A 16,223-nucleotide genomic window follows, 5' to 3' on the forward strand; every position below is an offset into this window, starting at 1 on the left:
TATAACCAGCTGAGGATATGACAGAGATTTTGAGTGTCAGGAGCTAACAAAACCAAATCTAAGCACAAAGCACCTTCTGCCATCTTTGCACATTGGCTCTGTCAGTTGGCACTCCCCGTCAGCGTTCAGCCCGGGCGAATGCACAGTGCAGGGTCCACTCTGTCTTGTCCTGGGCCTGTGCTGGTGGCCTTAGGATGTCCTGTGTCAGGGGTCTGAATGCCCCCCTACTTCCCTGGAAACAGATCTCCCTCTCCCGGGTCTTCCACCGCAGGATTTGAAGCAAGGAAGCCTTTGCCCCAGGCTGGCCACCTCAATTGCTTCTTACACTGCTTTCACCGTCTCAGGCTCCTTTTGCCTGGAGGGTGGGGGGTGAGGCAAATTTGGAGGTGAAAGGGGTGCATGCTAGAAAGGAGTTTCCCACATCAGTCTTTCCCAGCTGGAACAAGGCCAGGGAACCAAAAAGGGGGTGCTGGCTAGCTTTGAACCGCCCTGGAAAAGGGATGAGGGAAGGGTAGCAGGAGATGCTTCCATAGATCCCAAAGCTGCGCTTTCCTGACTGGGCCCTGCCCAGCTGACGCAGCCCTTCCCCTGCCCACCCCAGCTCCAAGGGCTCTGAGGGCTCTGAGGGCTCGTGACATCTTTACGTCTCCTTTTCTGCCCTCGGATCCCCCTGCCCCCGGCTATTTGAGGTAGCTCCTCAGAAGCCCACACCCCCTCCACCCCCAGCCCTGGGTCTTGGGGATGTGGATTTTTGTGTCCCTTTCTAGTACCAGGAAGCTATGCCAGGGGCCGGACCCCACTGCTGCCGCTGCAAGAGGGGACTGGGTGCCAGGGACCACCTAGGGAGGGAGGAACACACTAGTCTTCACCGTGATTTACCAGCCTGCTCCTCCTGCTTTTCCCTAGGTAAGTATACTGTTCTGTTGGACTTGGGAGTTTTGAAACAGTTGTTTCGAGACTGTTTAACAGTTGTCCTGGTGAAGGGATTGATTTCTGGAGCTTCCTACTCTGCCATCTTCCCACAGTTCTCCTCTGGTTTATATTACTTTTGCAACTGTCCTGTAAGTTTAAGATTATTTCAAAATAAAAAGTTAAAAACAAAGAAAACCAACAACAAAGAACCTCTTTGAAAGACAAATTCTTTCCAAGTACTCTTAACACAGTGCTCATTTTCCATCACCCGCAGTTTAGCGGGCCACGCTCAAATTCTCCCACCACAGATCCCTGAGAGCCCACTTCTCTGTAATGACAGTTACATGAAAGTGCATCAAAGATAATCTTTTATTTGAACTGGACGTTTGGATACAACTTTTTAAAAATCAAAGGAAAAAAAAACAAGGACACAGGCAGGGCTCAAAAAAACTCATTATTTTATTGCACCAAGACCTCGGCAACACCCGAGGTTCCCAGCCCCGGGGGGAGGAGAAGCCGAGCCAGGAGACATGGCGTCCGCGCAGGCAGACACAGCCACTGACCCAGGGCACTGGATCTGCCAGGAAAAGCCAGCTGACAGAACCAGTGCCGAGGGGCCTCGTCCACGGGAGAGAAAACACAGACTACCTGGTGAGGCGGCGTGCCCGCCCAGACCGGTGCCCTCCAGCTCGGCTCCTAAATACAAAGTTAAATTAAACCCATACTCCAAGTCGACCAGATGGCTGCCATTATAAAAGTTTTAGTTATGTAAATATATTTATATATGTACATGTCACCTCGAGTTTGGATTAATTTTCTGGGACTTATCCTTTCCCTTCCCAGTTTGTCCAATGATTATTTTGTGAAAGGAAAGAATGAGCCTCTACTTAACAGTGATAAACTGCCATACAGGCAGGCCAGTGCTCCTAACTGCTGAAAAGATAGTGGATTATTTCCAAAGTTCAGGAGTGAAAAGTAGGTTTTACAATTATATGGAGGAGAAAGGAAAACATTAATTTGGAGGACAGGAGGGAACAGAATGAAGGAGACAAATTCTGTGCTAGCAGACAACTAAATTTTTCTTTTTCAACTACAGAACATTATAGAAAAGTCTGGTAACGTAAATAGCTCATACAGGAATCAATGTCAACACCTTAAGGGGGAAAACCCCGCCTATACATCCTCTGCTTTCCCTCCCCAAGTGATGAATAAGCGAGCCACAGGTGCCCCGAAGCCACTCCGGCTGCTTTTAGTAAGGTCGGAATCGACACTCGGAAATCGTCCTCTAAGGGAAGAGGAACGTCCATCCATTTCCTGCCGGGGCTACCAGTTCTGGCCCAGGTATGACAAGTCTCTCCCACCTTTTTAAAAGAGAAATACAAAAACAGAGTGAAAAGCCAAAAAGGACCACCTGCATGAAAAAACAGATGTACCTCCTCACATGGAAAACACAACTCTTCCTTCCATACCATCACAATCAACGTAGGCCCCAGAATAAGGTGGCCGAGCAGGAAGCCCCACAGGGTCGGGGAGGAGGCGGCACGAGGCCCAGGGAGGGTGCCACCCGTCTGCTGCTGGGAAGGAGCCTCTGGAGAAAGGGCCCACGTGGCTTCCATCCCCGCGTGTGCTACCATCCAAGAGCAAGAGGAGGGGGCAGGACGGGGAGGGGGTTTTCAGACTGACTTCTAACCTTCCACCAGCAGGTCATTTGTCTTTTTTCTTGAAAACATCAACAGAACTAGGGATATCCCATATTTATTAAATTACAAATTCGCAGGCACAGCTTGAGCAAGATAAAAAAATTATCTTCTTGAGTTATACAATCATCTAAATCCAAAAGCACTCACAAAATTGAGCAAATAAAGCCAGCATTTTCATAGTAGGGAAAGGGAGCACAGGAAACATTTTGCTAACAGAATCACAGGCCTGGTCAAAAATAAATGCTTTATATTAAGTAATAAAAGAATTCTACCCCACGACCACCACCTCAGTGAAGACCCATGGGTTACTGCAGCTGCAAGGGAGGCTGCAGCCAAGACACCTCCGAATAAACAGCAGCCTTAAAAGCAGGCGCACAACACATAATTTCAAGGGCTCCCCCTCTGGCTCCCCAGAGAGCACAGAGCTACTTCCAAGGAAGAGAAGCACTGACAGCCCATCTCCCCAGTTCCAGAAAGTAAGAGGCGGCGGCAGTGTGGGGGTCACGGACAGGAAACAAGGGAAGGCAGGAAGTGCAGCCCACCCCCACTCGTCACCCTCAGAGTGCCTGCTCCCCGTGCTCCGTGAGGACACACCGGGAGAGGTGACCGCCGGCCCCCTGCTCTCCTCTGACAGCCGCAGGCCCAGGGCCAGGCGCCTCTGCACAGAGAGGACTCCACTGCCCACGAATGCAAGGACACCGCCCCGGCTCGGATGGCTGCAGCCCTCTCTGCGCTGATGCTCCGTGGCTGCTCGCCGGTGCTTGCTGCAGATGCCACCAAGAGCGCCTGATCTGAAAACTTCACTCACTCGGATCATACAAGTCCACAAGATGCAGTCTCGGGATCATCCCTAGACAGCAGTGCAGGGAGAGCCCCTCCCACCAAGGCAGCTTCACACTTCAGGGGCGGGAAGTGACAGGGTCCGAGTTCACACGGCTGTTCTTTTAGATCCAGAAAGGGAGACCGTTCCCAGGAAGGGACGCCTTTTTGCCCGGAGACTGTGGAACAAACAACATCATTACTGACATAAGAACTGGATCCCAAACACTCCCACTACCATCCCCAGGGGTAAGTCCAATAAGGAAGCCAACAAAAGGCTTTCTGAGTGGAGCTCAAAAATGTTCTCTTCTGCAGGTGACACGTACACACACAAACACCCGCCAAACAGACCTCCTTCAACAGCAGCTAACTCAGCGGCGATAGCTGAGGCTTGCAGCCTTCGCTGGATGAGTCACGGACCAAAAGTTCCATCTAGTCTGAAGTTTCTGGAAGGCATTGATGTTTCTCCTCTTCTCTCTCTTGAACTTTTTTGTTTTCTTTTCCTATACCAAGAATCACAGGCATTACAACTCCCAAAAAGGTCTCTCACCTGAACCACGGGGGCTCCTTACTGCAAATACCACTGAGCACTTGTGACATGTGGCCCAATTCTAAATGCAATGCAAGTATTAACGAAGTTTAATCTTCACAGTGACCCTCATGGTAGATTCTCTTATTAACCCCATTTTACTGATGAAAGAACTGAAACAATGAGTGGACAAACGGCATCACACTATCAGTAGGTGGACGAGCTGGGATTTGAACCCAGGTGTCTGGCTCCAGTCTCGCCTTCGGCCACTTTTTGGCACAGCTGGCGCTTCACACTAACTGCTCTAAAAGCCAGTTTCAAGGTGTCCTGCCCTCAGCCCCAGCCGTGGCCCACATCAGACCTTCCCTCGATCAAACTCTTCATCCCAGTCATCGAGGACCCTCGCTGTCCGGGCCAGCCTGCTGTCTCGAATCGCGTCCTGACTGACGGCTGACACCTCTCCGTCCCATGTCAAAACTACAAAAGATAACACATGTGTCAGTCCTTCTGTGTGCTCCCAGCTGCCCTGGGGACGTAACTCAAGAATGTGGTTTATAGACCAGATGGGTTTACCCCTAGTTATCTCACCCTTTTGGGGACCTGCAGAGGAAAGGGGGAGCAGGTGCTCCAGGGCGCGTGGGCCCCCAGCAGAGGCAGAGGCGCGCCATCAAACCCTTTAACCCCAGAGTTTCATTCTTTTTCTAGGTCTGAATTATAAAAATAATGGTCCAAATATGAACTCCTATAGTACTGGAGACGCTGGATGAGATTCTGACACTACCCAGAGGGGCAGCTCCGCCCCTGACCCCAAAAAGATGCTGTTTTTGACGCTCTCCAGGGGCAGAAACCTCCCCCCCACCCCCACCGGCCCTGGGAGTGTTCTCGACCCTGGTAAACCGCTTACATTGGTTAATGATGATTACAACAAACACTTAGATTCCTCTCCCCATTTCTAAGCTATTCCTGCCCTCTACACTCACAGTATACCAGGATCCTCTTCATACTTTCCCCACCTCCAAAAGAAACCAGGAAGTGCAGCCCCAGGCCTGTACCTTTCCTGCCGTAGGCTTTGTCTGAGGAGTCTCTGAGCAGCACCTGGAGCACGTCAGACCCGCTCTCTCTGCCCCACCAGCCGGGAGGAGCCGGCCCCTGCCCTGCAAGCAAGCAGAGGACGCTGAACACTGAGCCACGCAGGCAGCCACCGGGGACGGTTTATTTACAGCAGAATTGCAGAACCCCTGAAGATACACACTTTAAAGAATGGGTAAAAGCAAGCTCTGCCTGCCAAGGGAGTGGATTATTACTTTTTAATTATTCAATAAAAAAAGCTGTTGTCTGAATCAATTCTTGAAAAAGAAAAACGAAACAATTCAAAAGCCAGGCTCGGCTGGGGGAAGGGCACGGCTCTCGCCTCTCGGACTTGGCCAGTGTACACGGCACTCACCAGAACCAGGCCAGCTGCCCGCCTCTGGAGGGACGAAGAGTGTCTCAGCACCACTGCCACAAGGGGGATGCTGCCATCTCCCCGAGCACCATCAGGAGGAAAACCTGGTTCTCACCTGCCGAGCCCACTGGAACCCTCATGGTTTGAGGAGACCGCCCGTCAGGGTGCCCAGCACCCTCCTGGGGACTCCAGGACAATTCTCAACCAGCCCCTGCCACGCGCTCCTGCCCTCTAACTGCCCACTCCACAGCTGCTGGGATGTGCTCCCCTCCTGAAACAAACCCCCGACCCTCCTCCTCCAGCCTCCTCATGCCCTTCAGGACGACGGGCTCCCAGGCCACCGCCACCCCACCGTGCCTGCCTCGGGCCTGGGGCCCGCCACGCATTCTCGGCACATCCTGCCCCCTCCTGCCTCTCACCTGGGAATGCCCTCTGATGCCTCCCCAAGGGCCCCACAGCAGCGGAATCAGCGCCCAGCATGGCCCGGGCCTCCCTCAAGGGCTGGGGAACAGTCTCCTGAAGGAGCATTTACAAGCCACCCCCTCGGCCCGACTACTCCACCAAACACTTTTCTAATGTTACTTCCGTTCAGCCTTTTCTGTGATGACGTGAATTCCTCACTGCCTAGCAGTAGTGTCTCTCAGTGTAGTTTTCATATCCCACGATCCATTTCCTGACAGTTTGATGAATAAGAATTGATTCCTGGGGGCCTGTCTGCCCGTGAAGGACCAACCCGGCCGAATCCCGGTGCCACACGGAGCCTCCCTGAAGCCCTGCTGAGCCCGGGGCTTCCTCTCCCTCCATTTAACACTCAAGCTGGAGCCCCTTAGTCCATCTTCTGATGCATGCCCCAGGCAGCCCCCAAGACCCCCACCACCAAGAGGTCCACGTGCTCTTCAGAGAGGCCAACGACACTGAGTAAAAGAACATGAACTTCTGAACCCAACTCCTCCAAGATTAAGCAACACAGAAAACGTTAGGTTGGAAGGTCCAGGAGCCACTGCAATGGGAAGGTTCAGCCACCAAGAGCCCTGACTCAGACCTGCAGGTGCTCAGGTAACATTTTAAGGTTTGGGGTACTGTATCTCTTCCTATGGGGCAGATTCTGCCAAACACTTTCACGGGGAGGAAGGTGTGGGCCAACAGGGTAAGGGCTCAAGGTAAGGAAGCTAGAAAGGGGTGGAGGGAGGATGAGACCTCAGGCCTTGGCACCTGCACCTGGGCCCTGGCCACTGTGACATGCCAGGGGAGGGAGGCCCCTTCTCACCTGGGTACAAACCCACGCTGTCCCCAGGCCGCTGGCCGTTCACAGACGGTGCATGGCTGTGGCACTCAGGGACTGGAGAGTCGTCCTGCCTGTCACTCCTCGGGCCTACTGGATGCCCATTCTCCTCTACATCCTGCTGGGACTCTTGCTTTCTTTTTCTCTTTTTCCTTTTCCGTGGCGATTCTGTAATCATCTCTGGCTCAACTTTGTCCAAGGGAGAGCAGCTGCCACAAAAGTCAAGAGTGAGCTCTCTTAGTAAACGGAAAGCAAGGACAGGAGTTCAAATACAGACAGCCCCATCTAATTTCAAGTGGCATCTGCCTTCAGTGATTTAGAAGAGCACCCCTGGAAAAGACCACCCCAAACTTGAGCAAGAGGACAGGAGGGTGCCAGCTGCTTATCTGGTGGCTTTCACTCCATGGCAGGAGCTGACACTCACTGACAAGAGAGAAGTCATGGAGACACTCAAGCACCTGCACTCAGCAGCCACACACTCAAGCAGGAAAGACATTAAGGAAAAAACTTCACAACTCCATTTTTAACCCTAACCGAGGCAAGGACACAGAGTGTACAGGACGTGCAGGCTGGCCGGGGTCACGTGAGCCCGCACCCTAGGACCACCTTCCACAGCGAGTGCTGGCAAGGCTCTGCCATCCACGCCCCAATCCTAAGGGACACACCACCATCAGCCACTGCCGAGGACATTTTACAGTATGCCCCCACCTCAAACGTCCAGCTCAAGAGAGGACCCGGCCTGTCTCCCTGCCCCAGCGCTCACCTGGGCCGGGTGGGGTCCTGGTGGGGGCAGCCCTCTCTGCTGAGCCCCTCAGCTCTCCTGCTCCTCCTCTTCTTGTCACCCCCGTGCTGCCCATTCCCCTGTGGCTGGCCACCCGCACCCTCTGGACTGCCAGGCAGCAGCTCTGCCCGCTGCTCCTTCCTGCTCTTGTGGCTCCCGCTCGGCCGGGGTGTTGGCTCCGCCGGCAGGAGGGAGCTGCCCTTGCCCTCTGTGCGTCTCCTCTTCCTTTCCTTCACACGGGCTCCTGCAGCGGCTCCCCCCACCTGCTGGGAGAAGCACTTCTCCGGGCTGCGCTCCTCGGCCTCTCCCCCACGGCTCCTTTTCCTCTTTTTGGAGATGCTCTGGGGGGAAGCACTGGCCCCCAGTGGCTGGTGCAGAGGGGATGAGAAGGCTCTGGGTCCCTGTGGCCCGGGTGCAGAGGTGGAGGTGCGGCTCTGTGGTCCTGCCGCCCCCAGGGGTGGGGTGCTGGCGGGCGGAGGGGGGACCGTGGGGTGCGGGGTGTGGGGAGGCTTCAGGCAGCTGCACGATGGGGGGGCAGGCGAGACAGCCCTGGAACAACAGGCAGGTATCAGGCGCAGCAGCCCTGGGAGACCCGAGAGAACCCCTTTCTGCCCACCCTCACCCCCCACTTTCACCCAAGAATTTTAAATATTTCTTCCGGAAATTCTCCGATAGATGTAAATTATATGCATGCTAGAAAAAACAGACTAGCAATAAAACTCAGTCCACTTAAGGTCAAAGTTACTAAGAACCAAATTTGTAGGGTCAGAAAGTAGATTAGAGGTTATCAGGGGCTGGGGAGTTAATGCTTAATGAGGGCAGAGTTTCTGTCTGGGGGGATGAGCAAAAGTGTGGGTCACGGAGGGTGGGGATCCACAACGTCGTGTATGTGTCTAAGACTACTGAACGGGGCACCTAAAAACAGTCAGAAGGACATACTTTATGTTATGTATCTGTTACCGCACATGCAAAAAAATCATTATGTTTAAGTTTCTTGTCACAAGCAGTTCAAAATATTTTTGCAAACTCGAACACTTTTATTATTTGATGCGAACACGTGACAAGTGGAAGATCACCCTGCGCACTGTCCGTAAGGAACCTGCCAGCACCTGTACCCCCCAAGCCCCCCAAGCCCCAGCGAGCGCACGTGTGGGGTGAGCCTCGTGAGGAAAGTGAGGGCTGGCCTCTGCACCTTTCACCACTATTTCCCTGACGGGGCCTGAAATGCCAGGGACACAGAGCTGTGCGGCTGAGTCACGCAGGAAGATGCGTAAGGGCAGGATTCAGCACTGCATTGGCTTGGACTTTTCCATCTACCTCCTGCTGGCTGTAACCTTAAGCTAATTTTCCCATTTGTAAGTGGGTGACAACAGTGCCCACCCCAAAGGGCTGCCGAGTGAGCACTGAAGAAGCAGCACTGCCCCTGCCCAGGCCAAGCCAGCAGCGGTCAGCCCACCCCAACACACTGCAGTCACGTCACTTGACGCTTTTTAGGAACCCTTTCAAAAGTGATATGACAAAGAAACTAAGAAGAAATACCGCACAACCCCCTCAGATGCTTCCAGGCCCACCATGGGCAGGGGAGGGGTGTGAGCAAGTGAGCGAGATGGGAGAGGCTGCTCCACACAGCCAGGATCAAGGTCAGGGCGGGCAGCACCTGGACGCAGCCCCCAACCAACTGCCAGGCCTCACCCCGGCTCTCCTGCTCCCTCCCCACCGGCCACCAGATGACCACTGTCAACAACTGCCCACTTTTCTGCTGCTCGCACACCCAAGGGGAGTGACCTCTCCCGATGGGCCCACTGTGGGGGGCAAGTTCCCACGAGCCCACAAAGCAGCCCTTGCCTGTGCCACAAACTGAGCTGACCCACCCAGGGAGGCTCCGCAGGGCCCAGGAGACAGAACCCCAGCCCCCTCATTGTCTGGGGACCTCAACGGCAGTGGCAAACAAGAAAACATCCCTCGACTCATACTCAGGACTCCAGGCTTACTCGAGGATCCCGGAACCCCTCAGAACCCCATCCTCCTCTTCTACTGTGAGAGCACCGTCCTGGGGCTCACGGAGAAGCTCCAGGACAGACCTGCTTACTGCACTCCGGAGATGCCATATGGACGGGGAAGACAGGTGAAAACTAAAGTTGACAACAGAACATCGGCCTGTGGAGACCCCACTGCCCTCGGATCCTGCCATGCCGTCCACAGGTGGCTACGGAGAAGACGCAGGATGAGGCTGGCCCGCTGGCCTCCTCCCCGTTCCTTTTCGGCTCCACCATTGCCTCCTCCATCCTCTACGGCTGGGAATCCATCTCTTCACCAGGTCAAGTGCATGTGAACCCCAGAGAGCACCGGCCGGCACCCCGGGGCCCAACGCCCACGGCTCACCTGGTGTTACCGACAGGCCAGGTGGAGGCGACGACAGGGCGGGTGGCTTTCATGGGGTGGGTGAGGTCGGAGGATGCTGAGTGGGGAGGCGGACGGAGCTCACTGCCGGTCGCCCTCCACGGGGTGCTGGCCTGCAGTTATTGACATAAATAAAAACTTGGTGGTCTAAAAAAGGTTTCCGTGAGTGGAGAGGGAAAATAAAAATAAAAGACAAATAAAAAAATAAAAAAACAAAAGAGCCCAGAAAGAAGGATGAGAGGCAGAAGGAAAAACAAGGGAAGGAGGGAAGGGTTGGGGAATGGTAGAAGAAGAATCAGAAGTGTTTTTGGTTAGAAACAAAAAGGAAAAAAGGAAGGAAATTTAAACAAAAATCTCAGCACGACCATGCCTACACCTCGGGCTCTGGGAAGAGTCTAGGCAGCCCCATGCCTCCGGCTCGCCCAGCTGAGAGCTCCCCCAGACTCTCCCAACACTATCATCCAGCCCCTTGAGGGGGCATCATCTGCAGGTACCACTATGCAGCTACCTCACCCCACCTCCCCAAGTGACAAACCAGGGTTCCCTCAAAACCTTCATCCCAGGACATCCCTTTCGTGACATGCAACTTGCTGGGAATGCTTAAGGTAACCTTCGTCCCTCTGAATGGAGGGAGGCTAGAGCCCCTCAACGATTTTCCCACCCCACCCCCAAACTACCAGCAAACCTCCTGCTTTAGCCCGACGGACACCCTCCCAGGGACAAGACCCCAGATACCCACCTTCTTGGCAGAAAGAGCCAGTTTCTTGGCTGGTGGAGGAGACATGGTGTTTGTGGGTTCAGCGGTGGTGTTGCTGGAGACAGGGGCCTTGGACTCTTCTCCATTCAGCAGGGCTTTGGGGTGAACACCAGCAGCACCGTTCGTTTCCTGAGAATCATGGAAATTGGCAGCTCCACTCTTGGAGGTCTGGGGGGTCCTGGCAGCGACACCACTGGCCGAGTGCTGTGAGCAGGGACTACCAGGGCCCTTCCTCTCAAGGTCGGAGCCCTCCGCATGTCCCTTCAGCCCGGGCCCGGTGGCCATCACTTCTGCCAGGAGCTTGGGTGAGGTAGAGAGGACGGTGTCCCTGCTGTCCCAGGGGCCTGGCCTGCGGCTCTCAGATCTGCTGCTATTCCAGTCGCTGGGACCATGTGACCCCTGAGAAGTTTTGAGTGATGGAGAGCAGTGCTGCAGGGGAACAGACTTCTTGACCTTTTTCCCAGGCTCATCCAGAATAGTCGGCATGCGTATGGGTGTTTTGGAGACTCTGGGGGGTGGGGACCCCGAGGGTGGCTTTGGAGGAACACCCCCGTTCTGTGACTTCAGGCTGGCCAGGGAGCCATTCCTGGGAATTGGCACACCAATCTCTTCTGTGATTTGTCGTTTTTTCACTGTCAATGGGTCTTGCCTCTAGGAGAACAAAGCAGAAAACACAATCTGAAACTTAAGAGGACAGGCAGGTGAGGTGATTTCTTGTATGAGGTAAGTGTCTCCGAGGCTGCAGGCATGGCCTGATTGGCAGCTCAAGAGAAATTACTACATGGATATGTCAAAAGACATTTTTATATCCATTTATTTGAACAATTTTAGTCTTTTGTGATTTATGTGCATATGAGAACGTGTTTGTGTCTCTCTTTAAGATGCAAACAGTATACTCTCATCAAGATTTAAAAAATACAAAAAAAAAAAATTTCACCCACTGTCCCATCACTGACGTAACTATTTATTAAAGCCCTGTTATATTCCCCATTTGTCTTTTCTTCTGCATGGCAGTGGCCTGTATGGTTGCAGCCTACTTCACCTTTTTTTTTTTTTTTTTTAAATTAGAGAAGTTGTGGGTTTGCAGAACAATCAGACATCAAATACAGGACTCCCATATACTCTCCTACCAAGAACACCGTGCACTAGTGTGGAACATTTGTTACCCTGGTTTTACCACAACGCTATTATCTGAAGCATTTTTATTGCTTAGATTCTCTGCAATAAGTATCTTGAATGTTTACCTAACAATTCATTGTACAAAATTAGTTTATATGACCTAAATATTGTCTTCAGATTTCACTGAAATTAATAACGTAGCGCTAAATAGCGCATCCTTCTCTGTAATGATGCTTATTACAATCCTATCTAAATAACTTACTCGGCATTTAAATACTTATCGCTGGCCTTCCAGCTGGCACATAAAGCCCCAGGAGGCAGTACCCATGTCCGTCTTGTCCACTGTGACAGTCCCAGAAACTAGTTCAGGGGCTTCCACTCAGTAAGTGCTTAAAAAAATATTTGTTGAATGGACAAAAGAATAAAGCATTTTTTGTATTTGCTTCCCCATGCTAATTTTCTAGAAATGGAATTACTAAGTGTTCGGGATTGAGTCCTGCCCCCCACAAAAGGCAATTGGTCCCAGCTCCTGGTCCTGTGGGTGTGAACCCATTTGCAACAGGACCCCTGCAGACATTATGAGTTCAGGAGTGCCCAAAGTGAACGGGGCGGGGGACTTCATCCGTTAGGGCTGGAGTCCTTATAGCAAAAGCAGCAGCCATGGGAAGAGCGGGAAACTGTAAGTCCACAGAACCCAGAAGAGAAAGGGGAAAACGCCATTGCGAGCACGGTCATGTGCTGGAAAAGCCCAGGACCGAGGATTGCCGGCAGTGGGTCCCAGGATGCTACAGTTTGGGGAGAAAGCATCACCCAGCTGAGGTCTCCCTTTGGGAATTCATCGAGCCTCGAAACCGTGAGCCAATAAGATTTCCATTGCTTAGGCCCAACCATGTAAGGGTCTTTGTTTTAGCCGCTGGGACGTGACACTAGGCTAGGACTACTTTCAGGAACTGTGATACATACTGCTGGATCGCACTCTCTGCACTCCTACCGGGGCGTGCCTTTCTGCTCATCGCTGCCCCTCTGCTCTCTCTGGCCTTCATCCCCTCTGCACCTGCACCGGTGGCTGGCAGCCATTTCAACGAGTGCGTCATCTGTCACAAACGGGAACCTTCTGTTGTATGGGTTGTAAATATTTTTAGAAGTCTGATAGCTTCTTTTGTACCAGTAACATTTCATAATTTTAAGTATTTTAATATTTAAAATAAATTAATAAATATTTTAAGCAACATTTTATTTAAACTTTAGGTTAGTGCAGTTAAATTTGTTTTTCTATATTTCACCTCTCAGTTTTAAGCTTACAAAGTCTTCCCTCTCCCAGAGGTTTGATAGGCATTCACTTCCATCTACTTCTCAGTTTTTTTCCTTTTGTTTTAAAAGTTTAGTCTTTACTAACATTTTTCTAAATGGAATACATCTTTTCACTGCACTGCAAAGCCTTTTCATTTGTTGAGTGTTTAAGTATATGGAACTTACATAATTTTATTCAGAGTAAAGTGGCTTTTGCACAGCTGCAATGCATCTGGATGACTGCTTTTGTCATAAAAACATTCATGATAACCTAGACAGTCCTGTAGGTGCCAATGACAAATGACAACAGACGGACACACTCTTTGGGACAGACACACTTCATCTGCAGCCTAATGCTACACGGCAGGGTGTGACTAGGCTATCGTGATAATCAACTTTGCAATCAGATCATGTATCTTAATTGCTACATCAATTCCAATACACTTAATTTTGGTTTCTATTTTCTTAACTGCTGGACGGGGAACAGTTACGTAAATAACTAAAACCTCACATTGTGAAACGCCCTTCAAGGCTGCGTCTGGGTGTAACTTCAGAGAAGGGCAGCACTAAGAAACAGAACGGGGGCGTTTATTCCATTTTAAAATTATAAACTGTGTCGTAAATAAGGAAATTACTCATTACTTTGCTAGTAATACTCTGATTTCTTTTTTAACTTTTTAAACAGAAAATTTCAAATACACACAGAAAATTCAAGTGTATTTCCTGACTTAACATTTTACCACATTAGTTTTATCATCCTTTCTGTGTACATGTATACGCACACATACACATCTATTTCTTTTTCTGAACCATTTGAGAAAGTTGCAGACATGATGTCCCCAAATACCTCAAATACCTCTGTGTTTATTTCCTAAATACAAGGCCATCCTCTCACATAACCACAGTATAATGACCCAGGGCAGGAAATTAACACTGATGCAAACTACTACTATTTTTGGTGCTAAAATGTGAGGATTAAAATGCTCTTCCCAGAGGCTGGCGCCCGTGCGCTGGGCCTCCTGCCAGCTGCTCTGGCGTGCTCCTTGGCCATGCTGGTCCAGCAGGACACGTGACCGAGCACTGCCGTCTGACTCACCAGCCAGGCTCGCTCCCTACTGTCCCCTCTTCCTCTATACCTGGTGTTGGTGAACGACCAGGTTTCAAGAGGTAACACTGGATAAACAGTGCGTACTGGCTGCAAACTTTTTCCCCCTGGCAGAGTTCCTGAGCTCACAGTTCTGTGGATCCACCACCTCCCGGGGCCCTGGCGGAAGGGTCAGCTCTGTGGCAGTGACCACTGGGAAGAGTACCTTTCCCGCTGCAGTGGGGGACACAACCCCGTTGCTCATGCTCTTCTTGACATGGCCTGGAACCATGCTCGGGCGGCTGGGAAAGGTGGGGACGGTCCTGGAGGTGGGGCCCTCGGGGCCCTTCTTAGAGCCTGGGATTCTGTCAGAGAAACAAAGCAGGTGGAGTCTCTCACCAAAGCTGAAGTCACCACAGAAACCGATCATGAGGAAGAATCAGAACAAGTTAACATCAAGATTACAGAAAAAAAAAAAAGAAAAAGAAAAGAAAGAAAAGAGGGCCAGGGGCAGAAAAATGGCCAGCGAGAGCCCCAAGTGTCCTGAGAGCATCTCTTAACCTGCTCTGCCCCTGACCCAGCCTGGCAGTTTCAATCAGAGCCTCTGACACCCAGCCCAGTGCAAGCATAGAGCTCAGAGTCAGGATCCTCCAGGAGAGGATGCTCAACTTATCAGAAAGCAAAATACAGCTCTCACCTGCCTCAACAAAACTCAGCAGGAAAAGTGCAAAGCAGCACAAACGCCCCTACTCTCCACAGCCCCAGCCGTAATGCATCAATAACCACCCCAGCCCGAGAAAAGGTGCTTCCAAAGAGCTCTGCTGCAGGCTTCTACTCAAGAACAGCGTTAGCTTACGCCACAGAGGAAGGTATAGTGCCTGGCCACCAGCCAGAGGCAATGCATCTATTTTGGGGAAAAAATACAGAAAAATAATTGGCAGAGTCTCCCATTTACATTCAAAGCAGCATCAAATGCCGGTGCAAGTGGACTCCTAACCAGCCTTTCCCAGAGGCTCTGGCTATTACTCAACAATGAGGCAGACTAGATCTAGAAGGGTCCTTCTGAATTGAGGCTCCCACTACACATGCTGTGAGATAACATTTGCCAAATATTATCTCCTGTGCATTCCTGATTACTCTCAGATGGAAAAAGGTTCTGGAGATCATTAGTACAAGAAAAGAACAACAAAGCGGGGAGACCTCATGGAGGGTGGAGCAAATTACCGGAGATAGAAGAGCAGGTAGGCCTGCTGGTTCAGCACCACCTTGACATTGCTGGAGTGGACCAACGAGTCGTTCATCTGGTACCACTGTCCGCTGCTTGCCTAAAGTAGCAAGGGGAGTTGCAGAACACAAAACAATCAACAAACAGTCCATGGTCCTTAGCTTTTTAAAGTTAATTGCCAAAGATGTCTAAGTGATAGTTAAGGAGCAGTGAAGTAACGTCTAATATTTGAATGTGATCCCCAAATTGTGATTTGAACCCCAGTTCCTTCCTAGGGTTCCAATACATACAAACTTTCCTATTCTAAAGGAAACTGAGGCAAGTCTAATCTCCACGATGTCTCCTGCCACTACTCTGCCTTCTCCAAGATTTCTCCAGGGCACTGAGGACAAATCTCCTGCAGCTATGACCCCCCCTTTCCAGGTCTCACTGCCACTTCAGTATTACCGATTCCACTGGAAGTGTTTTTAAAAGACATCTTGTCACTCCACTCCATGCACCAAAGCAAAACCAGGAGCTGAAAACTACAAAACATCACCACTTTCCACACAATACATGTTCTGCAGAAACCCAATGTGGACCTGGATAGGTTCTGCAAACTCACCCACTGCTGCCCCAGGCCACTGACCTGCACCCTTAAGTGCCTCACCTTCACGTAGCAGTAATAGTGCCCCGCATGGCAACTATAGCCTGAATGGACCAGGACAGCATACAGCCCATACGTGACCGCTTCGCCACTGCTCTGGGACATATACGGACGGATGTTGAGGAATTCCGGATAGCCGACATCCTGTTTAAAAAGCCAAGGAAAAGGCAAATAAAATCCATCATTGAGAGAGAGATCCACCTGCCTTTCCATCCACAATTACACAAAATTGATA

General features: G+C 51.3%; 1 protein-coding gene across 6 annotated transcripts in view; it reads right to left on the reverse strand.

Annotated features, from left to right (window-relative positions):
* Positions 1 to 1,353: 1,353 nt before the first annotated feature.
* Positions 1,354 to 16,223, reverse strand: part of USP36 (ubiquitin specific peptidase 36) — a 43,920-nt gene continuing 29,050 nt past the window's right edge. For 4 of the 6 annotated variants that reach the window (XM_037808794.1, XM_037808795.1, XM_037808793.1 and 1 more), the window contains 12 exons: positions 15,992 to 16,132; positions 15,342 to 15,442; positions 14,344 to 14,482; positions 12,707 to 12,837; positions 10,607 to 11,273; positions 9,850 to 9,980; positions 7,450 to 8,016; positions 6,672 to 6,895; positions 5,013 to 5,114; positions 4,322 to 4,437; positions 3,783 to 3,934; positions 1,354 to 3,610 (listed from right to left, as the gene is read on the reverse strand). In XM_037808794.1, coding sequence (XP_037664722.1) covers positions 3,803 to 3,934; positions 4,322 to 4,437; positions 5,013 to 5,114; positions 6,672 to 6,895; positions 7,450 to 8,016; positions 9,850 to 9,980; positions 10,607 to 11,273; positions 12,707 to 12,837; positions 14,344 to 14,482; positions 15,342 to 15,442; positions 15,992 to 16,132 — 2,451 coding nt within the window. In that variant the 3' untranslated portion in view covers positions 1,354 to 3,610; positions 3,783 to 3,802. Of the gene's footprint in view, positions 3,611 to 3,782; positions 3,935 to 4,321; positions 4,438 to 5,012; positions 5,115 to 6,671; positions 6,896 to 7,449; positions 8,017 to 9,849; positions 9,981 to 10,606; positions 11,276 to 12,706; positions 12,838 to 14,343; positions 14,483 to 15,341; positions 15,443 to 15,991; positions 16,133 to 16,223 lie in introns of all 6 variants that reach the window. The other 2 variants (XM_037808796.1, XM_037808797.1) reach the window with 2 other exon arrangements.

The sequence above is a fragment of the Choloepus didactylus genome, chromosome 18 (genome assembly GCF_015220235.1).
Source record: "Choloepus didactylus isolate mChoDid1 chromosome 18, mChoDid1.pri, whole genome shotgun sequence".
Taxonomy (NCBI): domain Eukaryota; kingdom Metazoa; phylum Chordata; class Mammalia; order Pilosa; family Megalonychidae; genus Choloepus; species Choloepus didactylus.